This window comes from Sphaerulina musiva (assembly GCF_000320565.1).
Source record: "Sphaerulina musiva SO2202 unplaced genomic scaffold SEPMUscaffold_1, whole genome shotgun sequence".
In the NCBI taxonomy this organism is placed as follows: domain Eukaryota; kingdom Fungi; phylum Ascomycota; class Dothideomycetes; order Mycosphaerellales; family Mycosphaerellaceae; genus Sphaerulina; species Sphaerulina musiva.
Genome location: NW_016017383.1, coordinates 198,351 through 224,300, shown reverse-complemented (window position 1 = coordinate 224,300; position 25,950 = coordinate 198,351). Strand labels below are relative to the sequence as shown.

Sequence of the window (25,950 nt, the reverse complement as noted above, 5' to 3'; positions counted from 1 at the left end):
CGGCACCGTGTCGATTTGCTCGGCAAGTCCAATTACAGAAGGATTCCCGCTGCAGAAGGAAATGTGCATCACAAGAGCTGCAGAGCCATCTGAGCAAGATGAATGATGAAGCAGCATTGAAATTAATGTATGTAATTGATTCAAATCTCTGACATGAGATGATATCACCACCTGTTGTTGCACGGGCATGAAGCATTCATGTTATTAGGGGTAAGGTACATATGTACAGGTATGCCCCCACAGGTACTATTACCACTCTTTCGTCAAAGTAGGGAGAGGAGGGAACACCACCTACTATCAATAATCACAGTCTCACACTGTTCTACTTCTGATTGAGTTCACCCGAGTTCGTACGGGAGTTTATACTTTCCCGACACGATGTCATCGCCCGAGGCCCCGAGAGACGGGTCTGTTTCATCACGTCGCTAGCAGGGGGTGGACATGGTATGGGTCCCGAAAGCGTTCCTGGAAGGCTGGAACAGGCGTTTGGACCTGCATATCTCCCTCTTGACGCGTGGAAAACCGAATACAATCGCTGTTGCGGGCTGTTGGCTGGTAAAAACGCAACAAGTTCTATACATGGAAATGTATTTCCCGTAGCATCAAACTCTCTCGACGTCGTACGCCGTTCGTGTGCATGTGTGTGTGCTTCGTGTTTACTTTTCTTTTTTTCTGTTTTTCGAAAGGGTCTCTCCCTCTCCCGTGAACACCTTCCTCTGCTGGTTGTTTCGATGTGATGTGATGACATGCCAATGGTGTTCTTCCGTCGTTCAAGGGGTTTGGACAGGGTCATGGCGTGATGTTCCCGGCGCGGTGATTGGCAGAGGATTCCGCAGTACTCTGCTCTGTATACCTCCCTAGATACCTTAGGTATAAAGTTGTTGCGGTACGAAGGAAGACGAGTCGATTGCTGCACGCCACAGCGCGTGGGAAGTAGCATTGTCGTGGCTACACTCCCCAGCTTCTTTGTACCAGAGGAGCAGTGGTTATATGGATTAGTGCTCAGACGGCACAGACGGGATGGGAATAGAGAAATACGGAGAATAGCGAATCACGAATAGCGAATAGCGAGGCGCAACCCCCCTGGATCCAGTGGTGGTGTGGGACTGAGTGTACCTCCGTACCTCTAGGAGGTAGTCTGTGACTCTGTGTGGGTGCTACTGCAGAGATTAGCTCTAGTCTGACTGTCTGAGTGTTTCGGCGGCAGGGCGTGGCAGGGCAGCCAGGGCAACAGGGGCGTTACTCCTAGGGCAAAGGGCCCAGTGTGTTTGTCGGTTCGGCTGCATCTCCTACTAGCCTACTCCTACGGAGGTACTGTACGGTTACTGTACCTTACCGACTGTATCGCTGTTCATGCTCGTGCGTTTGTTCCTCCTCACCGTCGGGCACCGTATTCGTGCAATTGTACTACTGTGCTATACCGACTTTCATTCACTCCACTGCTGTTGCTGCTGCTAATGTAATTCTTTTTCGTGGGCTCATTCACTGCTCGTTCCTTACTGCTGCTCCCTGAGCCCTTCCACTCGCTTCACCCATTCACTCTCGCTCTTGCTCCGCTCTCTCCTGGCCTCCGCGACCACGACCACGACCATCCACCCTGCACGAAAACACCCGGATCGCTTCCACTTCTTCCGCCGCTCCTCGCGTTTCACTACTGTCCTCACGAATCCAACCATACGCGACCGTCTCATACCGTACCTTACCCTGTGACCGACTGCGCTGCGCCGCCACACCTCACCTCAGCGCTCACGTCGCACGCAGCATTCGCTCGCTCGTTCACCGCAACCACAACCACAACCGCAAACATAACAACCAGCGACTTCGCCAACCAGGCACGACTCACGCCACGACCGGACCGATTGCAAAATAGCTCTTCGTCGGGCGCGCACATGCCCAGCACAGCCGACTTGGGACCGCTGAGACCGGCACTTCCATCTTTACCGTCAGAGACGTCTTCCACGGCGCTGAGCTGCTGGGCGACTCGGCGCCGTCTGCTGGCTGGATGTCCGTCCCTGTGCCAGACCACTCCCTGAGCGGCCACTGCTCGGGAATTCACGACCAAACACTCTACGTGTACAACAACGACGGCCAATTGCAGTCGCTCCCCCTCAAGAAGAATGCGACGTGGACAGAGGAGCTGGGCGGAGACGTGGTCAATGCGCCCGCATGTGTGAAGGCCACGGGCAGTGAGCCTGCTTTGTTTGTGGTCGGAGGTGAAAGCGACGATGCGAGCTTTCGGGGAGTGCAGAAATACTCGTTTACCAGCAACGCGTGGGAGAGTCTGTACCCAGCTGCGGACGTCTTGCAAAATCGAGTCGACCACAGCGTCGTCTATCTCCCGGATTCGGAGTCGATACTCGTCTATGCTGGCTCGCAAGCAAGCGCACCCTCCCACCTCTCCTCGCAGACCTTTCTGCTTTCGACGCAGCCGCCATATGACATATTGTCCTTCACCTCAAATGCCCCGCCTGCAAACAACCCTATACTAGCGCAATGGAACAGCAGTCATGCAGTTATGGTTGGAGGCCAGACAACCTCGAATCAGGTCTGGCTGTTTGGACCGAGTGAAGGGTGGACGCAATTGTCCAGTGATCTGGCAGGCCCCTTGGACCCTTCGGCCCGGGCTGTCGTGATCAATGGTGATGATGGTAGCAAAGTACTCCAAGTCTACGATTTGCATACATCCCCCAATACAGCGCAGGCAGTTGTCCTTCTTGGCGATGGCGGACGGCCTGCTTACACGGGCCAAATGGTCGGCCAAGCACAATCACTCGACTCTCGCAAGCGGGATCTTACCATTGCTGACTGGCCCTCGTACAACGCCACAAATGCTCCGACGAGCACGCGGGCCGAGTGCTCAATCGCACAAGGTGAAGATGGCCTGGTGGTCATGGCAGGGGGCAACGAGAATCATCCTCTTATCATGTACGATCAGAAAGAGAATTCCTGGATCGACGCCAACGACTTTTTCAAAGCCAAACAGCAGGTCGTTCTGCAACCCAGCTCGACAAGTCAACCCAGTGCCACCCCCACGGCCAGTGAAACATCACAGCCTACAACTACCACACCAGCGGGTAGCAATGGCATGTCCGCACATCAGAAGACGTTGAGGACGCTCGGTATCACCCTGGGCACGCTTTGCGGCATCGCCGCTCTGTTCATACTGATTCTGTTGTTCCTGAGATGGAGAAGGACGAAGCAAAAGAAACAGAACGGAGGGTATCTGAAGGAGAAGGAGCACGATGGTGCCGCTGATCGACGCCTCAGTTTTGCGGATCGAGGAGCATCATTCATGAAGGAAGCTGGGGTTTCTACGCATGAGCTGACGCCACCGAAGGCGAATTTCGATCGCAGTAACGGATCTCACAGCTCGCTCGCCATCATCACCAACAAGTGGACAAATGGTAACAAGCAGAGTCCCTACGGACACGAGCAAAAGGCGAGCTTCGAGAGTACCGCTCGTCTTGTCAAGAGCAGAGAAGCCATCTCAAGACCGTCAGAAAACCATGAGATGGTGGACATCGGCCATAAGACTGCTGGGCCCAACTCGAACCTGGTCGTTCCTGGCTCCTTTGCTCATGGCTCGCTCGACAGGGAGACGCGTGACGAGAGGAAGCGAAGCTCCGGATGGTCGAAGTATTTCGCGTCCAGTACCCCCGAAGGGGCCAATTCGCTGTCGCACATTCCATCGGCATACATCAAGCCCAATACTAGCGGTGAAGGTATTGACAGAGATTCCGAGTACTCGAATGACACGCAGCGCGCCCGAATTCCATCTTCCATTCTGATGCCACCGCTCGACATTGACTTCACCAAGACCGTTGACGGGCAACGCCTTTCACACGTCGCCATGGGCTCTCCTGCCTTCATGGACTCGAGAGAAGAGTTTGCGAGGACTGGAAGTGCGGGAGTGGTCAGCGAAGGTCAAAGAGGCCAGATCGTGGATCCACGCAGCTCGCAGGCGACTAGTATCAACTCGTATGACAATCGCTCCACCATCGGTAGCTACGTCTCGAGCGAGTACCCCCATGAGGCACAGACACCATGGACACCTATGAGTGGAGACGTTGCCTCTGCCGACCGAGGCCGGGCCACGAGCAGTGTATACTCGAACGGCGCTCGCGTCCCTTCCCGAGGTCGTTCGACCGGCTTCTTCCCAGGTGCTGGCACCAGCTACAAGCCTGCGAAAGCCAAGTTAAGCCATGCAGCGGGCCCGACATCAGAGTGGGCGTCGCCTCGGACACCATCCGCTGCCAGGAAGCCCGCAGAGAGCATCATGAAACCCACTGATATCAACGATGGTCTAGAGGATCTCGCGCCGCCTAGGGCACCTGGTCTATCGCTTCGACCAGCAGAGGATCGCGACAGCACCGTGACCATCTTCCCGGGAGCCGATTATCTTGACAGCCCTCCGAAGCAAGGCAGAGGTCAAGCAGTAGCTGGAGCGCACCAAGAGGTTGCAGGACGTCACCCGATCAACACAGACATGAGCTGGTTCAACCCTCGTGCAACTTGAGCTGGATCCCATGCATCCATCCCGCTCACCGTCCCGGCTGTCACCCAGCACAGCTATCAGCGTATCAGTTGCAATGGATTTGACTGCATACCACACCAATGACATGTTCACCGACCGGGTGTCGTGTACTACTCACTTATACATAGGATGAAGCACGGACTTTTACGGCCTGGTGTTCGACGAGCGCTTCATGCTCCTGGAGAAATGCTTTTGCCGACGGCCGCGCAATGTGGCCCGAGTGCCACTGAGAATGCGAAGAAGAAGAACAAAAAGAAGAAGCGCTTGCGCATGAGCATGAAAAGCGAGAGGGCAGGAACCGCAGCAGAAGACGACGAACGGCCTCGAAGCCCCAGCGGCCTACACATGGCGCGCGAATGTGTTTTTTGTCATCACCAGCAGGCGAGCCCTTTATGTTTTTGTTTTTACAGCCCCCCTTTTCTTCTGCGCGGGAAAAACGAGAGATACCACAATTGACATTCGCCTTGCTGTTCAGTGTCAATTTTTGCCCTTGTACATAGGCCAATAATGTCTCACAGCATGAGAGTAGGGCTGTCGATAGTCGTACGAATTCACATTGTCGAATCATGAGTTATTTTTTTATTTTCTTTTTATTTTCTTTTTATTTTCTTTTTATCTTTATTCTTGACCATGTCGCGTAACTTATCAAGAACCTGATTTGTAAGTCTGGTCTTACAAAGTCTGATCCTAGTCATCGTCTTCATCTGATGAGCCGTATGCTACGAGGCCTGCAAGACCAATTGTGGAGGGAGGTGAAGTCGCAGATGTGATACCTGGCTTATCCTGCTTGGGTCTTGTAGCAGCAGCTGTGGCACCGGGTTCATCCTGCTTGGGCTTTTCAGCAGCAGCAGCAGCTCCACTCTCATTTGATGATGTGCTCTTCGAGTCTAGCGGCTTCAGTGCAGCTTGATTATTGCTTACCTTTGCAGATTGCCCGGCTGCTGTGTCGTCTTCTTTCTCCTCTTCTTCCTTCTCTTCCTTTTCTTCCTTATCCACTTCAGTAGTTTCCTTCTTGATTCTACCACCACCACCACCACCGCCACCGCCACCATCGGGAGTAGTAGCGGTAATAGTAGTAGTAGTAGTAGACGATGAAGCCTTCCGCAACTTCACACCTCCAAACACCCCATCCTCTTTCCCCTTTCTCCTCTTCCGCCCCACTTTCCACGTCGTCGTCGTATCCTCATCACCAGCACCAGTACCCGAAGCAGCAGTATTAGAAGAAGATTCCCCAGCAGCAGCGATGCTCGCAGCACTCCGTTCCGCATCGGCCTGCCGCTGTCGAAAGGCCTCCAATGACTCTCTCGTCTCCCGTCGAATCTCTGCCTCTTTCCTCTTCGTCGCTTCCAGCACCGAATCTAGAAATTCTACGTCGTCTTCGTCGAGGGATTGGAATTGGTTGGTCAGGCGGAGGGATTGCTCGAATGCTTCTTGTTTTGCGGCTTGAGAAGGGGTTTCAACCTGAGTTGTTAGTTTTGGAGTAGAGAAGGAGAGAGAGAGAGAGAGAGAGAGCGAGGGGAGGGGGGATTGATAAGTGTTGTTGACGGACGGACCTTTGTTGGCTTCGAGGGTTTCGAAGAGGGATTTACCGCCTTCTTGTTGGCCTGGCGGGAGGCGTGGTTGCGAGCGTGTGGCTTCGATGGCGGCTTGGGCGGCGAGCCATCTGATGTCTTCTTCGGAGGTGGAGTCGGCGTTGGCGTTGGCTGAGACGAAGCGGGACATGGTGGTGGTGGTGGTGGTGGTGTAAGCACAAGTACCTAGTTCTCTTTCCAGTGGGAGCGGGAAGCTGGAGCTGTATAATTTAGAATTATTCCAGAATGTGACGGCGGTGATTACCATCCCAGTTAAGGTTCTTCCCGTAATAGCCTAGAGATTTGGGACGATTTAGTTCTATGGGGCGGTGGGGACATCTTTTTCCGCCTTCTTTTCCGATACTTGCACTACTCCGTCCATGGCTGCGACCAGTCCCGCCCACACCGCAACCTCCTCCACCACCACGCGCGAGTCTCCCGTGCAACAACATTCACATCAACACTCACAACACTCACAACACTCACAACACTCACAACCTCAACAACCTCAACAACCTCAACAACCTCAACAACACCAACAACAACACCAACAACATCCGCCTCTACCACTACCACCTCCACCAACACTTCAACATCAACAACACCAACACCAACCACAACAACGACAAGCCTCCGTCACCTTTGGCCCTTCCGACGAACGACTGGCCAAGAGGCAGAAAGTCACCAGAGGTACGTGTTATGTACTGCTGCATCACTGATACATCTGCATTGGTCGCCCTAGAATACGGAATCCTCTTCTAATCCGCTAGTCTCAGCCTGCGACGACTGCAAGTCCCGCAAGAGAAAATGTACCGGCGAGCTGCCCTGTCAAGCTTGCCACTCCAACGGATCGCGATGTACATACCTGGCGAGCTACACACGCGGTAGACCCGTCCAGCCACAGACAAGAAGCACCGGCAGCACCGGCAGCAGCAACAACCGTCTTCCCCCAGCTGGCCCTCAAGCGGGCGTCGCCTTCACCAGCCCGACTCATCATCAGCCAACCCATTTTGAGCCTGTGGTGAGAGCACCGCAGACCTACCAGCAACCGGAGCCCGGCGTCAAGGCGTCACGAACTTCGTCTCCAGAAGGCGCTGGCGGTGTAGGCGGCGACGGTGGTGGTGGCGGCGGTGGCGGCGGCGGAAACGTGTTTGCTGGTCAGGATCTAGGACCGAGCCCTTGGTCTTTCCTCCGTCGAGCGTGGAAGCGATTCGAAGAAGATGGGACCAAAGTCAATTGTATTCACCCTGAGGAGCCCTCGCCCGTGGGCTCCATCTTCACTCATGGCGACCGACAGCCCCCGCCCGTAGATCGCAGCGCCTTCCGTCTGCCACCTCGTGATATCACGTCGACGCTGGTACAGCATTATTTCAACCTCGCCATGCCGACGTATCGATTCTTACATCAGGGCACGGTCCTGGTGTGGCTGGAATCGTTCCACGAAGCCGAAGAACAGGGACGACATCCTGCCCGGAGGTTTCCCGCTCGCGAAGCTGTCGTGCTGGTGGTGTTGGCTACCGCTCGTTTGCTCAATGTGGACGATCGAGAGGAGATTTTAGATCCCGACGAGCGCATTAGAGCAGACAGTGAGCGTTTGTACCAAATGGCACAAGCGAGGCTACAGCGAGAGACTGGTCGAGCAACACTGGAGAGTGTTCAAGCGAGAATTGCGTCGTGTTTGTTCTTGCTGCAGTCATCGCGCCCGAGTATGTACATGATCATGTCCTGTGTGGTGAGGTATCCGCTGACCTGTTCTTCTAGATGAAGCTGTGAGTCCACCGCTCTCGAATTTCTCTTGCTGGAGAGACAGCTAACCCGGTAATGATGGCACAGTGGTACTTGTTCGGCACTACCGTCCAATTACTCTTCAATATAGGTTTACACCGATCTGAGAATTGGACCAAAGACGCAGTCGCTCGGGAATGCCGCAAACGCGCCTTCTGGGCCTGCTCTACCCTCGATACCTACCTCTCCGTCATCAAAGGCGTTCCGCCCCTGATCAATCTCGACGATGTGGACCAGAGATTACCAGATGCAATCGACGATGAGGATCTGACCGCTCTGGGCAGCATGGCCACTCAGACACGAGGTGACAGTGTCATCAAAGCATCTATTCTCCACGCCCAAGTGACCCGCATCGTCAAGACAGCCGCACGCGAGCAGTATCTGTCCGAGAACAACAAGAAAAAGAGCTTCCAAAAGCTAGGAATGGCTGCAAAGCTGAATGCGGAGACAGACGCCTGGCACGCCTCGTTGCCTGTCGTCCTCTCCGGCGCCATCCATCCTTCGAGCCTGATTCCCATCTTTCGGAGACAAATTACTGTGCTACAACTCGCGCATGCCCACGCTCAAATGTTGATTAACCGTCCGAGCTTGTTGGTGGATTCTTCGCATTCGGGGTTGAGAGAGGCACAGGTTCAGACCTGCCTGTCTGCGGCCAAGTCTACACTGGATACCATTCTTGCAACGTCGTTCAACAAGCACATTTTTCAGGCTTTCTGGTGAGTACATCATCCCTGCCCATAGGTGGACAACCAAAGAGACAGCTGCTCATCCTTTCGTGTGTCGTCTAGGTACACGCAATTCGTCTCCTTCAATGCCCTTTCTATCGTCTATATCTGGCTCATCCAACGCAAAAACGGCCACTTGCCACCCCTTTCCCCCGCACCGTCGCAACTAGCATCAACGATCACAAGCCCACCTCTACACGAAGACGACCTCCTCCAACTCGCACAGACGGTGCAACAACACCTAGTAGACGCCACCGAAGCCAACGCACCTAGTCTGAGATACAACATCGTCCTCGAAGAATTACAACAAGAAGTCCATCGAATGATGACGACGATGACGACGACGACGAACCCTCCTCCTCATCATCAGCAACAACATCAACAGCAACAGCAAAGACCGCCTCATTTGAGTGCATTGTTGGAAACTGGGACCCCTTCGAATGGACGAGCATCCGAGAACCACAACAGCTCGTCATCACCTTCTTCTTCGACTCACTATTCCAATTCTGCTTCGAACGCGTCCCAATATCATCACCTCAATCTTCCCCTACCCACACAACCATCCCCATCATCCTCCGGTATGACGACGCCCATGAATCGGGTCGTGACCTCTGTGGAAACCGGTCCTCTTTCTTCCAACTCTCCTTTTGGCGCTTCGATGATGGGAGGAGGAGCAGCAGGAGGGATTTATAGCAATAGTGGAGGAGGTGGATCAGGAGGAGGAGGAGATGATTTCCCCTTGGACCCGGATTTATGGTTAACGTTGGATTCTTTTCCATTTTCCGATTTCGGGCAATTGACTTGGCGATGATGGGATGAAATGCGATGCGAATGAGCGGATATATGAAGTGACCTTTTTTCTTTCTTTCGTTTCTTCTTTTCCTCGCCTGAAACTACCTTATCTACTTTACCTTACTGAACGTATATATACCCGTCCGATATTTTATGATTTATGTCGCATCGCGGAATATCTTGTATTCTCTCCAGTCAGTCACAGTGATCACATAGACAGGGCCAGCTGGCTCTGGCTCACTGAGGTGCAGTCCGGTTGGTTGTTTTATCCCTTTCTAGGTACACTACTTACCTCACATATCCACCTTTCTATCTAAAATACTCCGTCTTTACCACATATTTCTTCTTTTCTTTTGTCGCCTCCTCCTTTTCTTCTTCTTCTTCTTCACTCCTCATCCTCCCAACTCTCACTGATGATAATTTCCAAACTTCCTCCCTCATCCACTCTCTCAAACTAATTCCTCGCATAGGAAATTTATAACCGATTTTCGAATCTTCTTCTCTCCCTTCTTCTTCTTTGTCTTTTCCACACATGAAACCTTCTGTTCTGGATGCTTGAGCTATAATTCCCTTGTTTTCTTCTTGTTTTGTCGCCGCTTGGGGGTTGGATTTGGATTTGAAATTTAAGGTATGGAGAAGGCTGGCGACTTTGAAAAGATAGGGGGGAGGGTGAGGAGAAGAAGAAGAAGGAGAAGTTGAGTCGGATGGGACGACGGACCATATACTCAGTTCGTCGTGGACTTCGGAGTAGCGGTATACGTAGATGGAGTTGTAGGAGGAATGTTTCGTGCGCGGTGGGATGGATTGTGGTGCTGGTGCTGGGTTGCTGTTGGTCGATTGTTCAATATACAGATACTCCAGATCGAAATTTTCATCTGTCGGTTTTCGGGGATGAAATTTTGCGGAACCGAGGTCTTCACTTGTTGTTGTTGTTGTTGTTGTTGCTGTGAGTCCCTGGGTGTTCGGATTATCGACATCATGCGAAGGCTCCTGAATCGTGCGACGATATTTCCAATTTCCCTGCAAAGCTCGAAACACCGCTCGCGCGACGAATTTTCCTTCGAGTGTGCATTCGCGCCAGATGCGGTGGAGATCGTGCATCGTGGAAGTGGCTTGTTGGATATCGTCTCCTGGCCAGAGGTATCTGGCAGGTGAGACGGGGCCGTGGCGGGGGGAAGCGAAGGGCGAGTCATTTCGGATGAGGTTGAGAAGGGAAGAAAACGGGGAGGCGAGTTGTTCCATGTAGCCCGAGTAGTCTCCGAACCAGTATTGGGGGATGAAGAGATTGTGGGATTTCATGGAATTTCTGAGGGTGAGAAGTTTGGAGGGTTCTTCGTACGGATTTGAGATGGTGGGAGATTCCGCTGGGCATAGCCAGCGTTGGGCGGTGAAGCGTGCTTGCATTTCTATGATGGGCCAATATGGTCCCTCGTAGAAACCGATGAGTGCTAGGCTTGGGACTTTTGGGGACATGGTTTGCCAACCTGAAAGGACCAGGGGCAGGCGGGCACTGGTCGGGTCATAGTGGAGTTTTTCCTTTACGTCGGAAGGGAGGAAAGAAAGCGCTGTTGAGGGCGAGTAGCCTGTTGCGTAGATGACGGCTCCGATGTTGGAGAAGTTGAGTGTGGTTTCAGCGTTTTCGACTTTCGCAGAACATGTCTTTGACACTCCTGCATCTTGTTCGATCTCTACCACTCTGCCAGAGACAACTTCAATCAAGCCGCTCCTTACAAATTCGGGATAGCTTTCGGATATTGCGACATATACTGGTGATCGTGGCTCCTGGGAGGGAATCGTCAAAGCGGGACTTGCTAGATCGGATTGATCACCACCTATTTGAGTCTGGAGTGCTTTATGAATCATATCTTTGACAATAGGAGTGAGTTCTCCCGCGTTTCCTGTAATGGGACCCACAGGACGCTTGGAGAGATCGTACAATTTCAGATCCAGCGGAACAAACGCCTGATATTGCTCGTCGATAGGATTGTACGGGGGCAGGGCATACAGCGGGCGCGGCGTCACATGTACAATTCTGCAGCCTTTGTATAGTTCCTGCGGGCCTGTGTTTGGACTATACCAAGCATCGGACAACTGTTGGGCAACGGCAGCTGCAGCTTCACCTGTATTGTGTAAACTCAGGCGTTAATTTGCAGCATAGGAAGCCTGTCCACTTACCTGCCGAGTTGCCACCGCCAATCATCAATATTGTTTTACCCGTGGCATCAGCAGGATCGACGAATAGGTCACTCAGAGTCCGAAACTTTGCACTGTGTATCGCTTTGATGCCGAGATCCGACGCTACATTTGGCACGTCTCGATGGACGGGTCGAGGTTGTGAGAAGAAACCCGATCCCAGAAGCAGATGATCAAAATGGTGAACACTCTCTTCTCCTTTGCCGTCACGAGTAGTGACTTGCCACTGTTCCTCTACGAATTCTGTCTTGACAACCTTGCAACCGCATCGGAACACATTGCTGGGAATATTCTTCTTGGTATAGGCTTCGAGATATCTATTCACTTGCCATGCCTTTGGAAACATAGGAACCGTATCGAGCCCAACAGAATGCCAGTCCAGGTCAGAAAAGGCGACCGTGAACCGCGAGAGATTGGTGGGCGTGTCTGGATGCAAGAAGCCATTACTCGGCGATTCTTGGTTGATATTCCAAATACCCCCAATCTTGTCAGCCTGCTCGAAGATGGTGACGGCGAATTGTGCCGTCTGAAGCAGCACTTTAGCACTGGCGAGGCCAGCGGGACCTGCGCCGACGATGCATACCGTCTTCATTGTGCACGTGTATAAAGATGGATATAGATATGGTTGTTGTTGTTGAAGGGAAGAGGAAGAGACAAGTGAATTGAAAAGTTCAGCGGCGTATGACTAGCGCCGACTGACTAAGCAGATTGCATGTGAAGTCGGAGCAGGGATGGAATCGTTCTTTCCTTCGACGTCATAGTTCCATCTTTCACCTGTGCCTGCCTGGCGGACATTGATTGACAATGGCCGCCCTTCTCTCGCCCGGTAGATTGACTGCAACCTCCTACAAACCACCGTGAACATGTTCTCCCGCGCTGCCCACGCGCTGTCCGGCCGCTCTCATGGCGGTGATGCCAGCGACGATGGCGAGTCCCTCACCACCATCCTGCGCAGCCACGAAGATCGAGGCGCCCTGACCCTCCTGATTGCCGACTGCACCGAGGCCATGAAAAAGGCCATTGAAGACACCTTTGACGCGAACGCGACGAGTAGTCACACAGACTTGCATGTGGATGACCTCAAGGAAGCACTACCGGACCTCGAAGCACCTGTACGGGCCAATGTCAATGCCGATACCACGCCAGATGAGCAGCAAGTGAAGGACAAGGAGGCGGAGAAGCGGCAGGCGGAAACGGCGCAGCGGGAGAACGAGCTGAGTGCGGCCAAGATGCAGGAGCTCAAGAAGGCGGCGCTCGCCCACTGGGAGGACTGGCGGGTAAGCGTGATCCAGCGAGTCGGCGAAGTGCTCAACTCGCACGAAGAGGAAGAGGCGCGTGTCAAACACGACGAGGATGCAGCCAAGAAAGAGCAGAATCACGAGAAAGCGGCATCATCACCGCCCATGAAGTTTGACAGCCCTCCTAGATACGACAAGACGGTCAACGATGCCATGAGATCCCTATATCCCCCCATAGAGAATCCACTAAGAGAACTACCAGAGGCGAAGCGTACTCTGATTATGCACTCAGTTCTCCTGCTTCTACTCAGTCTCGAGCACTACCATGCTGAGTCCCGCGTTCTCCTCCTCCGACTATCAACCAGTCTAGACTTGCCCATTGACATCCTTGGATTGGACGAAAGCAAAGTTGCCCGTGGCTTACTGGCAGCTGCAGAAAATATGAGTGCGGACGAAGAGACGAAAAAGAAAGCCGAAGAGAACAAAACGAGTCGAAAGTGGAAAGTGGGATTAGCCACAGTCGCAGGAGCGGCACTGATTGGTGTGACAGGTGGTCTTGCTGCCCCACTGTTAGCAGCCGGTGTGGGAACAGTCATGGGTGGTATAGGTCTGGCTGGCACAGCTACAGCAGGCTATCTGGGAGCCTTGGCAGGATCTGGTGTACTAGTCGGTGGTCTATTCGGTGCATATGGTGGACGCATGACTTCCAAAATGATGGACGAATATGCCAGAGCGATACAAGATTTTGGTTTCGAGCCCGTGCGAACACATCACCGTCCACGCAAGATCGAAAAGGAATATCGTCGTTTGCGTGTTGCCATTGGAATTAGCGGTTGGCTGACGAAACAAGAGGAGGTTGTAGAACCTTGGAAAGTCGTTGGTGTACAACTTGAATCCTTCGCGTTACGATGGGAGTTGGAAGCGTTGATGAATCTGGGAAATTCCATGACAACTCTCGTCACGAGTGCAGCATGGTCATATGCCAAAACCGAAATCATAAAACGCACGCTTCTGGGTGCTTTATATGCAGGCTTGTGGCCACTCGCCATCCTCAAGGTAAATCCTCATCCCTCTTGATGAGCACAAAGCAACTTTTCTCGGGCTGACTTTCTCCCCTCCCAGGTCGGCCGCATCATCGACAACCCCTTCTCGGTTGCCTCTCACCGCGCTGCAAAATGCGGCCAAATCCTCGCTGACGCAATCATCAATAAAGCGCAAGGTGAACGACCCGTCACACTCATAGGCTACAGTCTCGGCGGCAAAGTCATATTTCACTGTCTCCAAGAACTCGCCGCACGCAAAGCCTTTGGATTAGTCGAGAATGCCATCCTGATCGGTACGCCAGCTCCCTCAGCTTCTGCCGATTGGCGTCAAATCCGTAGCGTGGTTGCCGGACGGGTCGTGAACATTTACTCGACAAACGACTATGTTCTGGGCTTTCTGTATCGGAGTCAGAGTATCACTTTGGGGGTAGCAGGGTTGCAAGCCGTGGAGGGTGTCAAAGGCGTGGAAAATGTCGACGTCAGTGACCTCGTGAGTGGGCATACTCGCTACCGATTTCTCACGGGACCTATTCTCAAACATATCGGATTTGAAGATGTGGATGTAGAGGGCCTGGAGGAGGAGACTCGTGCGCTGAAGGAGCAAGAGGAGATGGAGAAGAGAGAAAGGGATCAGAATGAGCAAAGGGATCAAGCTGATGGTGGTGGTGATGACGTTTCTGAGCAGTATGTGGATGGTCTGCAGAAAGAAGTGGAGAAGAAGAATGAGCACAGTTATATGAGGTGGGCACAGTCGAAAATGGCCTCTGCTGGGTCAAGTGTTTCTGCTGCTTATGGCTCGGCTGCTGCTCAGTGGAAGCGACGATCTGACAAGGAGACGGTGGGCGCAGGAGGTGGCGAAGTTGATGCAAAAGGGAAAGCGACATGATGATTGCGGGTTGCGAGATGATCTTTTGCCTACGCGGACCAAGCAATAAAGACTTTGATAGAAATGATGAAGCGAAATCACGACATGTACGACTCTATGACATGAAAATCATTACATCACAATCTATCTATACATGTACATATACCTAGCTACCTACCTACGACGTACTACCTTCCACCAGAGCAGTATGCAGCAGAAGTTCTCCTGTTGTACTCTCAATCTCCACATCGACTCCCTGTCCAATGAAATACACCGCTCCCTCATTCAGATGAAATTCCTTTCCACGCACTTTCATCTTTCCATCACCTTTCGTCACAAGCATAATACTCGGTCCACCCACAGCAGCCAAAACTTCCTTTTCCCCTGCATTTTTCAATTCCGTTTGCAACATGTCGAATTCTCGCAAAGGAGGTGCATAAACTGTAGATTTGCCATTTTTGCTCTTAGCATATGCTTCAGGTTTCAGAATCGCCTCTTGGGCGGAATGAGGAGTGAAAGTGAGGCATTCGAGAAAGAGGTCAATGTTGTCTCGGTCTGCTCGGGCACAGAAACCTGTGTTGAGGACATTGTTGCTTCGTGACATGCACTCGATGATGTCTCCGGAGAGATAGGCGTGGATTCCGTCGGCGGGGATGTAGATGCTTTCGCCGGCTTGGAGGACGAGGTAGTTCATTGTTATGAGGGCGACGAGGTTCCCTGGGTCGGACGAGCCGTATTGTTCTGCGAGGCGAGGGGCGAGGGTGGGGATTTGGGAGAATTTGGTTCCGAAGTCTGAGGAGGGGAGGGATGTGAGGCCTTGGTAGACGGATTTGACGGTGGACTCGGAGGATTTGAGCATGTTTCCTACGACCGACTTGAGTTGTTGGTTGGTGAATGAGGAGAGTTGAGTGTTTTCTGGGATGAATTGTTGGAGGGGCTTGAGTTTGAGCAGGTCTGCGATGTCTGCTAGGGGCTTAAAGCCGCAAAAGGCTTCGAATTTACCCAATGCGAGGGCGATTTCCGGTTTGTGATTGGGATCCGTAAAGTCACTTGGGTTTTCCTTGTGTAGCCTAGCTGCTACTTCTTTGTTGGGATGCAATTGGAGAGGCAGGGCTTTCGCAATCGATAGCACTTTGGGAAGATATGGCAACTTGGAGTGACCAAACTTGTCGAGAGTCTCTTGACCGATAAGCTCCTTGGGATAGCGGTCCAGGACATCTTGGAGGTCCTCTCCGGTCTCCTCGACATAGGATGGCAAGGCTGGGTAGGTTCCCATCCACATCTCCGCGTATGATTTATCATTGTCGATCTTGAAGGGAGTCTGCGGTCCTTTGCCGTCCCATCCTTGTTGCTTTTCACACAGACGAGCAGCAATGGACTCTCTGCCCTGCTTGCCCCATGGGTACTGGTTGCAGCTGCATTTGAGCTTGTAGACGGACTCTAGCTTGGTGGTCATGATTGGTGTCTGATGGGGGCAAACAAGGGAGGGTGAAGTGAAGTGAAGTGAAGTAAAGTAAAGTGAAAAGACTGAGCAGCTCAATGGCTCTAGCACATGTTATGTAGTTGTTCCTGAGCTGTCATGACGGACGCTCAACGTCATACTGCTTTCATCACTCGACTTACCGTACCCATATTCAGTGCTGAAAGTTCATCAGGTGGGATATGAGTAGCCTGTGGATGGGAGAGTATACTGAGCGACGCGGTCAGTGAATCTGGAGTCTTAACGAGAAGACGTGCCTCTGGAGTCAAAGGACTCACAGTGGTGAGGTGTGAAGTAGGAGGGACATGAGTGAGCTAAGTTAGTCAGATGAAGCGCGCCAAGACATTTCCTTATCGACAAGCTAAAAAAATGTCCATGTGTGAGTGCGTCGTCGACATACAGGACCAGGTCGGGCACAGGCACCGAGAATACGTATACACACACCAGACACTCTGGCGAGCGCACTTCCCTTTCGATTTCGAGCTGGACGCTCTTCCACTCCCACACCCGCGCCCGCAATGGCGGACCACCATTCGCACCGCCCGACGACGAAGCAGGTCAACAAGCCCTTCAAAACTCGCCACGCCTCCAAATCGTCGCTGAAGAACGAGCAGAAGGGAAAGGTGGAAGGGTGGGAGCAGGGCAGTCGAAAGACGCCCCAGCAGCAGATACTGTCGAAGATGGATCGCCGCAATCGAGCCAAGCAGCTGCGTCAAAATCACGCCCACGATCGCGAGGACAAGGCTTCCGTGTTTGCGGGGCGGGATGCTGCACCGCGCATCATTGCCGTGGTACCGCTGTGCGACGATGTGAGCGGCGAGAAAGTGGTGGGGGAGCTGAGCGCCAGCGTTGATGGCGACGACGTGGACCTGCAGTCGTCGAGCACCTACGTGCCTCGCTTCAAGCAGAAAGTGCGCTTTCTCACTCCCAATCGTAATGTGCTGCAATGTCTGGATAGCTGTCGGGTCGCCGACTTTGTATTGTTTGTGCTCAGTGCCAATCAGGAGGTAGACGAGCTGGGAGAGGAACTGCTGCGAAGCATCGAGGCTCAAGGCGTGTCCACCGTGCTGACCGGCGTCTACGGGCTGGACAGAGTAGAGCCGGCCAAGAAGAGGCCGGACGTGGTCAAGAGTCTCAAGAGCTTCATCACACACTTCTTCAACACACAGGAAAAAGTCCACGATCTGGGGAACAGGCAGGAATGCAGCAATGTGATGCGTAGCTTGTGCACGACCATGCCCAAGGGCATTCGATGGCGTGAAGATAGAAGCTGGATGCTGCTGGAAGACTGCAGATGGGAAGGTGAACATGCTGTAGTCACCGGTGTCGTACGAGGAAGAGGTCTGAAAGCTGAGCGGTTGGTGCAGGTTGGCGATTGGGGCGACTTCCAGATTGAGAAAGTGGTGGCAGCACCGCTCGAAACGAGGCACAAAAAGAACAAAAAGGATGAGATGGCAATAGACGAAGCCCAAGGAGAGCAGATCTTAGACCAGGCCAACGAGGAGCAGGATGATCTTGCAGAACTCGCACCAGAGGAGGCCACGATGGACGATGTACCAAATGCATCGATAGCGCCCTCTGAACGCAAGGCCGTGCTGCTCGACGATCACCACTACTTCAATGACGACGACCGAGATGACATACCTGCACCAAAACGCCTGCCCCGAGGTACCAGCAAATACCAGGCCGCGTGGTATCTGGACGATGTGGACTACTCGGGCTCGGACCTGGAGGATGGGGACGACGACGATGATGATGAGAACATGAACATGAACATGAATGGCTCCGTTGCGGCAGGTCCCGCAGATGGCCACTTTGAAGATCGTATGGATGCCGAAACAGAAGCTGGTGCACCGTCAGAGTACCCGCAGAGCGAAATGTTCGATGATCGAGCACCCGAGGACGAGGCAGAGCAAATCGAAGCATATCGAAAGTCCCGCCGTGATGATGCGGAGGATGATCTGGAGTTTCCAGATGAAATCGAGCTTCATCCTGGCGTTAATGCCCGTGAACGATTAGCCAAGTACAGAGGACTGAAGAGTCTCCGCACCAGTGCTTGGGAAACAGAAGAGGACAAGCCGTATCAGCCAGAGGACTATCCCCGCCTGCTCGAGATTGCAGACTACAAATCAGCCAAGAATCGCGTCGTCAAAGAAGCCATCACAGGTGGTGTCAAGCCCGGGACTCGCGTCCATGTGTACTTGCGTATCCCGCACGACCGTACCGTAGAGCTGCAAACATTGCCCCAGCCAACAGCAGTCTTCTCCCTCCTCCGACACGAACACAAACGCACCGTGGTCAACGTCTCCATCACCCTCCCATCCGACTACCCCGAGCCCATCAAGAGCAAAACCCCCATGATCATTCAATGCGGTTTCCGCCGTCTCCTCCTCAACCCTCTCTTCAGCGCAGCAGGAAACACGCCCAACAACGTCCACAAATTCGACCGATTTCTCCATCCCGGCCGCACCGCAGTTGCCACGTTCGTCGGACCCGTGACATGGGGAAGCATCCCCTGCCTCTTCTTCCGAGCTCCCACAGCAGCAGCAGAAGACGCCATCGAAGACCTCGCTCAATCCCTCCGCCAAATCTCCGCATCTTCCCAGCAAAAACAACAACACACCCAACTCGAAATGCTCGCCACAGGAACCACCCTTCCCCCCTCAACCCAACGCATCATCGCCAAACGCATCATTCTCACAGGCCACCCCTACAAAATCCACAAGCGCGTCGTCACCGTCCGCTACATGTTTTTCCACCACGACGACGTGGCTTATTTCCGCGCTTTGCAGCTGTGGACGAAACGCGGCCGAAGCGGATTCATCAAAGATACGTTGGGCACGCATGGTTATTTCAAGGCGACGTTTGATGCCAAGATTAATCCTTTGGATTCCGTTGCGGTGAGTTTGTATAAGAGGGTTTGGCCGAGACAGGCGGTTGTTTGGAGGGAGGGGCTTGCTGTTGAGGATGGGGATGGAGATGAGGATGAGGCGCCGAAGTTGATGGAGGTGGAGTAGGAAGTGGTAGGAAGGAAGTACCTTGGTAAGGTAGTTAGGATTTGAAGAAGAAAATTGGGATTCTCGCGGTTTATAACGAACGAAAGAACGAATGGATGGATGGATGGATGGATGGATGGACTAAAAATCAATCATGCGTCAAATCTTGACCAAAGAAAAAAGAAAAGAACGAATTGTCACATTTGAGTTTTTTCTTTTTTTTTTGTTTTTCTCATTTTCATTTTCAGCATCAATTCTCTGCGCTATAACAGGTACAAGTGACAAGTGACAAGTAACAAGTACAGCAAGTAACAAGTAGCAGTTTCTCCCTAACCATTTCCGATCGATCAAAGCAAAAAAACACGTCCGCAGAAAAAGAAAAAAAAGAAAAAAACACGCGCTCTCCCATCCATACCTCCCTCCCTACGTCCCGTTAGGCTAGTCCTCGAGAACAAACCAACAGAACCTTTCTCGATTGCTTCATTCTCAGTTCAAACCTGCTTGCTGGGTGTCTTGCTGGGTGGGTGTGATAAAACGCCTCTCCTCCCTTGGGGTATCACAATCAAATCAAACCAAACCAAGCTGTTCATTACGCGTGTGCTGTCCTGTCCATTCTCATCATCATCATCATCATCTATCGATCGATCGATTCATCAGCGGCCGAAAGGCGCCCGCCCATTGATTGATACCGAGCAAGCAACATCTCGTCGCATTGCGTCGCATCATCCTTGGACCTTCAGTGTTTTTTTTTGTCTTTTTCATGTCATCCATCATAGTACTCTTTTCCTCTTTACTCTGTTCAGGAAGAAGCAGAACCTGGGACAAAGTCTGGTGCGAGGGGGCTGAGACTGCCGGGGATAGAAGCAGGCGAAACAGGACTGCTGGGGTTGGGTGCACTGCTCATATCCATGGAGCCATGGGAGCGCACGAGGGACGGCTGTGGGGAGGTGGAAGGTGCCTGGGCAGTCGGCGGCTCTTGCACAGAGGAGGAGAGGTCACCAGAGATTACGATGTCGGTGGTCCAGCGGTCAGCGACGTCGTCTGCAGTAGCGGGTTCACCGGTGAACAAGTTGATCACATCGTGAGGCGAAGTTGCTGGCGCAGGAGAGGCTTCTTTCGCTGGGGTGATGGCGAAGAAGTTAAATGGGTCAGCAGCAGTGGCATCAGTAGAACCTGTCTCTGTGAAGGTCGTCGCGTTTTGCATGCTGTCAGCTTGCAACGCCTCTGGCTGGGTCTTGTCGACGACAGTGGAGAAGATGGGGGCGACGGGATCCAGAGTCGTCGAGACTCGCGGGGCTGATGCAGACGCAGCGGCCTCGTCAGCCTGCCGCTGGCGCTGGCGCTCAAGCGCTGCTCGCTTGTGCGGTGGCAAAAAGCCAGTAACTGTACCATTCGATGGTGGCAATCCGGTCTTGACAGTATGTTGCGAGAACGCCGCACCGGGTCCGTCAATGGTGGTGCTACCAGTAGCATCGTGGACGGTTGTCTCTATGCTTAAAGTCTTTCTTGGTCCCGCGAGACGGTTGGAGGCCTTCTGGAGAAATCTCTCTTTGAAGCGTAATGCGGGCGCTGGGGCAGTGGCTGCATCCGACGATGAAATCTGCTGCTCGCACTGCTGAGTGGAGCTCTCAAGTATATTTGGGCTACTTCCATGCTTCTCTTCATCAATCGCCCCTTCTCCAGAATTTCTATGCAATGGACCTGGTCGGGCATCTTGAGGTCGTGAAGACGACGCCGTCGCATTGACTGGTGCCACGGGCTGAGTCTGCGGTCCGTCAGACGGCTGTGGTAGAGATGCGGCCGGGTCAAGAAGGGCGCTGCTTGATGACCGAGTACCATTGATCGCGTCTTTGTACCAGGGGTGGACGTGGCCGTTTCGGCGACTAGAGCCACTCCGATTGTTTCGCGAACCTCGGTAATTCTTCGAGGTGAAGTTCCTGAGGTACACTCCCTTCGCAGCAATGTACATGACATTGTCGACATCAGTCTTGTGCAAAATCCGCTTGCCATATAGATTCTCGAGGGCTTGATGCAAGTTATGACGAGCCCCCGAGTGAGAAATGGGCCCGACCATGAAAGTGTGGTTCCTCGGCATTATACTGCCTTCAGCAGGGTTGAAAACTTCAAAGATGGTGTCGGTCAGCTGAGGACCAAGATTCTCGTGGAGAATTTCCATGTCGGAAAGGGTTATCAGAGTGTCGGAGTCAGATGGTGATCCAGCAGAAGCAGGCTCTCTACCTGCTTCGTCCGCAGCCACAGTGAAAGACATGTGTCCGTTACTAAGGCTAGCGATCTTGAAGTGCTGCAGCACTTGTATCAACAGCTTCGCTGCCAGCAATTGCTGGCAATCATTCAAAGAATGGTCGGAGCTCCAGAGGTTATACGCCGGGAGCTGGCGGTTGATTTCTGGTGCTAGACCTGGATCCAGTGCCTGTGGACTGCGAATATTGACCGGCTCGAGGCCACTGTCAACGGAGGTGATTGTGATGGTCTCTTTCTCAGGCACGACGATATTTCCAATTCGTGTGCCGCCAGCGCCCGCAACAAAGCTGATCCCAGTATCAGATAGCTTCTGAGTACGAATCTGCCTCTGTATGACAGCATGGAGCAGCGGAGCCTTGGCCTTGTGTATGATGATTGATTGAAACGATGGAGACTTAGTCAAGCTGGAGGTTCTCACCTCCTCTGACAGCTGCGACTGCAACTCCTGATCCTGACTGACAGTCCTGAGGACTTCGAGGATGAGCGTCATGGTAGGGTCTGCAGCGGCGAGCACCAGTGCAATTCTTGCTTCTTTGTCACGAACGGGGAAAGCAAGATTGCCGTTCTCGTTGGGGTCCTGTCCGAGCACGTCCATGACCGGGTCAAGCAGGCTCTGGCCCTGGCTATGGAAATGTAGCTTCTTGAGAATCGAGTTGATCAGCGGATGATAACGCAGGAACGAGCCGAATAAGACGCTATGAAATTTCCAGGAGGCGAGCTGGCGGACAACTCTTTCTGTGCTTGGTGACGCATCCAAGAAGCCAGCGCGTTTCTCGGTGGTCATAGCAATCATCACCTCGAAGGCGTAACGCGTGAGCACATTGGCCACATCGACCGGCTTCTTGTTCTGGGCGGCGAGCAAAAGAAGGTCGAGAAACTGGTCATCACAAGCACGAATCAAGTGTTCGTTTCGCTTGAGTCTCTCCATGTGAGTACAGGCGACGAGAGAGACCAGCGCGTCGGGTGCGATGGTGCTTGTGGTTTTCGACAGTTTCTTGCCGATCAAGACGAGTTCTTGTTTTTCGGCCTTGCCGCACATCCAACTGTATTCTCGGGGGCCGATTTGGACAATTGGACCTGGATGATGAGCGGGTTAGTCGTGCGTCACTTTCCCTGTCGACACGGCTGCCTGAACACCGCGCGCGTGATGGTGTGTGACCAAAGGCATTGCGGACGTACCATATAGCCGGTGAAGCTCGTTGACGCGCTTCGTGTACGAGCCGACAAGGAGATGGTATAGTTTCCACAGTCTCGTCAGCTTGGCGAGGAATGGACCCGGTATCTGGTTAAAGAAGCGGCGAAGTGATGGCCACTGTGCCATGTTTCTGATGAATTGCAGCATTTTTGCAATTTCGTTGTGGTTTGTGGTTTGTGCGTGTGTCTTGGAGGGAGGAGTGCGTCGCTAGGAGGTGTCGAACAGGGCTTGGCACTTTCTGGTGTGATTGTTTGCTGAGCAGGAGTCCGGGCGACGCTAGCGCTCATTAGTGGCTGGGGGATGAGGCAAGCGGGTGTTATTGTTCTTACATGTACTTAGTCTGACAATAGACGCGCTTCACAATGTACAGCAGAAGAAGAAGACTAAGGAGAAGAAGGAGGAGGAGGAGGAGGAGGAGAAGAAGAAGAAGAAGAAGAAGAAGAAGAAGAAGAAGAAAAAGAAGAAGAAGTTTGTTAGAAAGGTGTTCATGCTGTTGAAGCCTGGGGCGTTTGACAGAAATCCACGAGGCTCTATGCACTCGGCTGCCTACAGTCACTTACGCTAGATGAGAATCCTCGAAGTGAAGTCGAGTGAATATTTCGTTTGAGACTCGGCCCACTCGTAGATAGGTAGGGCAACTCGCCTGTATATAAAGGGTAATTTATTAGAAAGAGAAACGGAGATATCACTCGCACTCGGCCATGTCTGTCCTCAAGACCCGCGCTCACGCCTTGGGGTGTCAAACACGCGGACTGATATCAGGACTGCCAAGATGCGCGATGAAGTGAAGCTGAACACGCCGGGAATACGGAAATGGATTGGCGAGGTAGAACTACCCTATAGCTACTATAACCGAAATGGTGACGAGTTTCCCGCTTAAACTTGCCTCTACAAGTGCAGGTGATACTCTCACATACCACTTTCCACCTTACTCACAGCACAAACATCGCCACTCACCAATCCACAGCAGACAGAAGGAGACAAATGCAGACCATGACACTCACCATGCGCGCCATCCGCCCCGGCTTCTTCACCAGACGACTGTTCACCACCGCCACCACCGCCCGAGCGAAATGGTCCACGGGCCCCGCGCCACCACGACTCCCCAAAGAAGAGCAAGAAATCTTTGAGCGTCTGCAACAGCAATCAACAGGAGCTTTCAGTCAGCCGAAGCAAGAGGCAGCAGACGTAGAATCCACAAACACCAATACCAAGGCAGAACAGCTAGAGGACGCTGCAGCCGGCGCGAGTACCTCCTCCACCACAACAACGAGGTCTTCCGAGGCGGAAAAGATGTTGGAGCAATTACGAGCACGAGCACAAGTTTCTGCGAAAGGTGATGGGGAGGAATTACATCCGAATGTGAGAAGAGGTGCTGCGCCGGAATTTCAGGGAGATATTAATCCCAAAACGGGAGAAGTTGGAGGGCCGAAGAATGATCCGTTGAGATGGCAGGGGGATTGGAGTTATAATGGTAGAGTGACGGATTTTTGAGAAGAAAGAGAAAGAAGGAATGACATTGTATGAGATGAGGAGGGGCTCTTGTATAATTTTGTTTGTATCATGAGGTCCTCGTGTATATGTCAAGACAGGATAGAATAGCCATGTCATGTCGTACCATATCATACCCAACTCTTGCTTACATTTTCGATTCGTCCGCATCAATATTGTACTTGTTATGCTCACAAGTCGCCACAATCGCCCCATCCTTTTCCCTCTTCATGATTCCCGTCAATAAGCAGAGTCTCTTTCCGGCATGGACGATCTTAAAAACACCCCCCAAAAAACACGTTCGAAACCAAGTCAGCATAAGGTACCACCTATTTGCCATACCAACAGATATTGCCGAAAGAAAGGCAAGAAAAAGGCAAGAAAAAAAAACAAAATAAAAAGAAAAATAAAAAGAAAAAAAAAAGAAAAAGAAAAAACAAAAAAAAAAACTCACCCGACACTCCACATCCACCACCTCCCCCTCCAACACGGGTTTCACATACGTACAAACCAAACTCCTCGTGGTCCCCATAGTCGACCAAAATCCATAATCGGCAATGGGAAATAACGTCCACGTCGTGCACACGTCAAACATGGCAGCAATGGCTCCTCCGTGGAACGTCCGCATGGGATTGAGATATTCGCGCGTGACGGGGAAGCGATAGGTGATTTTGGTGGTCGTCGGGCTGAGGAGTTCGGCAGAGGTGATTTCGAGGGTTTGGAGCCAGGGGATGAGGAAGTTTTTGGTTTTGGGTTTGGAGAGGTTGGAGGTGGAGTTGTCTTCGTCGTCGTCGTCTTCGGTCTAGAATGGGGCGGAGAGGGAGAAGGAGGGGGGAGATGTTAGTTTGTTTTCTTTTTGTTTTCTTTTTCTTTTCTTTTTGTGTGTGTGAGGTGAAGTGTGTTCAGTAAAATGATAATACAGAGGTAGGTAGAAATGGAAATATACATATATATTTTGTAGGTGTTTATACAAGAAAGGAAAAAAAAGAGGACCAAAAGGAAATAAGAATATGAATATTGGGGCAGGCAGCACGAACACTTTCACTCAAAATCTTGATATTCTCTTCGATTTCTGCTCTCCAATCGTGTGTGTTTGTGGTCATTGCTGTTGGTTGGCAATATTTTGCATATCGCTTCTTCCTCTTCTTCTTCTTCTTCTTCTTCTTCTTCTTCTTCTTCACAGCAACAACAGCAACCAAGTATCTTTCTCTCTTTCTTTCTTTTCTTTCTTCCTCAAAACCCGAGGAAGCGGATTTAGAAGAGAATAAAAAAAAGAGGGGGAGGGGTGGCAAGAGAGACAGACAGAGAGACAGAGAGAGAAAAAGGTTGAGAAACAGGTCCCGAATTGACAAAAGAATATGATAAGGTATGGGTGTATCTTACTTCTTCCGCAAAAGCCCTAAGATTAAAGACTTCCCTCAGCCGTTCGAGGACAGACATTGTCCCGGTGGCGTATTGTGTGGAGTAGTAGTGTAAGGTAGTGTATGGATGGATTGGTGGTTTTTTCTTTTCAATATATTCTTCTTGTCATTCTGGTATAATGGACCAAGAGCGAACAGCAGTCGCAAGTAGTAGTAGTAGTAGTAGTAGTAGTAGTAGTAGTAGTAGTAGTAGTAGTAGTAGTAGTAGTAGTAGTAGTAGTAGTAAATAGTTGTTGTAACTGTAATGATGGTTCTCAGTGTGATGATGAAGGGGGTTGGAAAAAGAGCTCCCGAGTCCCACGTTTGTTCTTCTCAAGCTCAGGTAGAATAGCTCCCAATTGTACCGCGGCAATAAACCC

The 25,950-nt window shown here is 52.1% G+C and overlaps 10 protein-coding genes across 10 annotated transcripts; 5 read left to right on the top strand and 5 right to left on the bottom strand.

The window, feature by feature from the left end:
* The first annotated feature begins 1,391 nt into the window (after positions 1-1,391).
* On the top strand, positions 1,392-5,096 carry SEPMUDRAFT_145551 (uncharacterized protein). The gene has a single exon (XM_016903125.1). It carries the CDS (start codon positions 2,003-2,005, stop codon positions 4,514-4,516), a length of 2,514 nt encoding a protein of 837 aa, XP_016764381.1. The 5' UTR covers positions 1,392-2,002; the 3' UTR covers positions 4,517-5,096.
* A 74-nt stretch (positions 5,097-5,170) lies between these two features.
* Positions 5,171-6,256, bottom strand: SEPMUDRAFT_129237 (uncharacterized protein; the record flags this gene model as incomplete). The annotated part of the gene is made up of 2 exons (XM_016902268.1): positions 5,171-5,976; positions 6,088-6,256. 2 exons carry the CDS (start codon positions 6,254-6,256, stop codon positions 5,222-5,224), a joined length of 924 nt encoding a protein of 307 aa, XP_016764380.1. The 3' UTR covers positions 5,171-5,221.
* Positions 6,257-6,485: 229 nt separating this feature from the next.
* Positions 6,486-9,567, top strand: SEPMUDRAFT_129236 (Fungal_trans-domain-containing protein; the record flags this gene model as incomplete). Its single annotated transcript, XM_016902267.1, has 5 exons — positions 6,486-6,795; positions 6,882-7,811; positions 7,867-7,874; positions 7,939-8,606; positions 8,679-9,567. 5 exons carry the CDS (start codon positions 6,486-6,488, stop codon positions 9,424-9,426), a joined length of 2,664 nt encoding a protein of 887 aa, XP_016764379.1. The 3' UTR covers positions 9,427-9,567.
* SEPMUDRAFT_137062 (uncharacterized protein) lies at positions 9,566-12,192 on the bottom strand (the record flags this gene model as incomplete). The annotated part of the gene is made up of 3 exons (XM_016902825.1): positions 9,566-9,647; positions 9,853-11,527; positions 11,583-12,192. The coding sequence occupies 3 exons, from the start codon at positions 12,190-12,192 to the stop codon at positions 9,566-9,568; spliced, it is 2,367 nt and encodes a 788-aa protein (XP_016764378.1).
* A 196-nt stretch (positions 12,193-12,388) lies between these two features.
* Positions 12,389-14,871, top strand: SEPMUDRAFT_145550 (DUF726-domain-containing protein). Its single transcript, XM_016903124.1, has 2 exons — positions 12,389-13,894; positions 13,961-14,871. The coding sequence occupies exons 1-2, from the start codon at positions 12,464-12,466 to the stop codon at positions 14,765-14,767; spliced, it is 2,238 nt and encodes a 745-aa protein (XP_016764377.1). The 5' UTR covers positions 12,389-12,463; the 3' UTR covers positions 14,768-14,871.
* A 21-nt stretch (positions 14,872-14,892) lies between these two features.
* On the bottom strand, positions 14,893-16,230 carry SEPMUDRAFT_152517 (mannose-6-phosphate isomerase). The gene has a single exon (XM_016907471.1). The coding sequence runs from the start codon at positions 16,200-16,202 to the stop codon at positions 14,925-14,927; it is 1,278 nt and encodes a 425-aa protein (XP_016764376.1). The 5' UTR covers positions 16,203-16,230; the 3' UTR covers positions 14,893-14,924.
* Positions 16,231-16,652: 422 nt separating this feature from the next.
* Positions 16,653-19,414, top strand: SEPMUDRAFT_145549 (pre-rRNA processing protein Tsr1). Its single transcript, XM_016903123.1, has one exon. The coding sequence runs from the start codon at positions 16,745-16,747 to the stop codon at positions 19,241-19,243; it is 2,499 nt and encodes an 832-aa protein (XP_016764375.1). The 5' UTR covers positions 16,653-16,744; the 3' UTR covers positions 19,244-19,414.
* Positions 19,415-21,686: 2,272 nt separating this feature from the next.
* On the bottom strand, positions 21,687-22,805 carry SEPMUDRAFT_34570 (uncharacterized protein; the record flags this gene model as incomplete). Its single annotated transcript, XM_016908576.1, has 2 exons — positions 21,687-22,511; positions 22,644-22,805. Coding segments are annotated over 2 exons (987 nt in total), but the record flags the coding sequence as incomplete, so codon positions are not given.
* An 827-nt stretch (positions 22,806-23,632) lies between these two features.
* On the top strand, positions 23,633-24,340 carry SEPMUDRAFT_145548 (DUF1674-domain-containing protein). Its single transcript, XM_016903122.1, has one exon. The coding sequence runs from the start codon at positions 23,664-23,666 to the stop codon at positions 24,171-24,173; it is 510 nt and encodes a 169-aa protein (XP_016764373.1). The 5' UTR covers positions 23,633-23,663; the 3' UTR covers positions 24,174-24,340.
* Positions 24,319-25,610, bottom strand: SEPMUDRAFT_35919 (Thioesterase/thiol ester dehydrase-isomerase; the record flags this gene model as incomplete). Its single annotated transcript, XM_016908621.1, has 3 exons — positions 24,319-24,444; positions 24,625-24,972; positions 25,554-25,610. 3 exons carry the CDS (start codon positions 25,608-25,610, stop codon positions 24,319-24,321), a joined length of 531 nt encoding a protein of 176 aa, XP_016764372.1.
* Between the last annotated feature and the right edge of the window lie 340 nt (positions 25,611-25,950).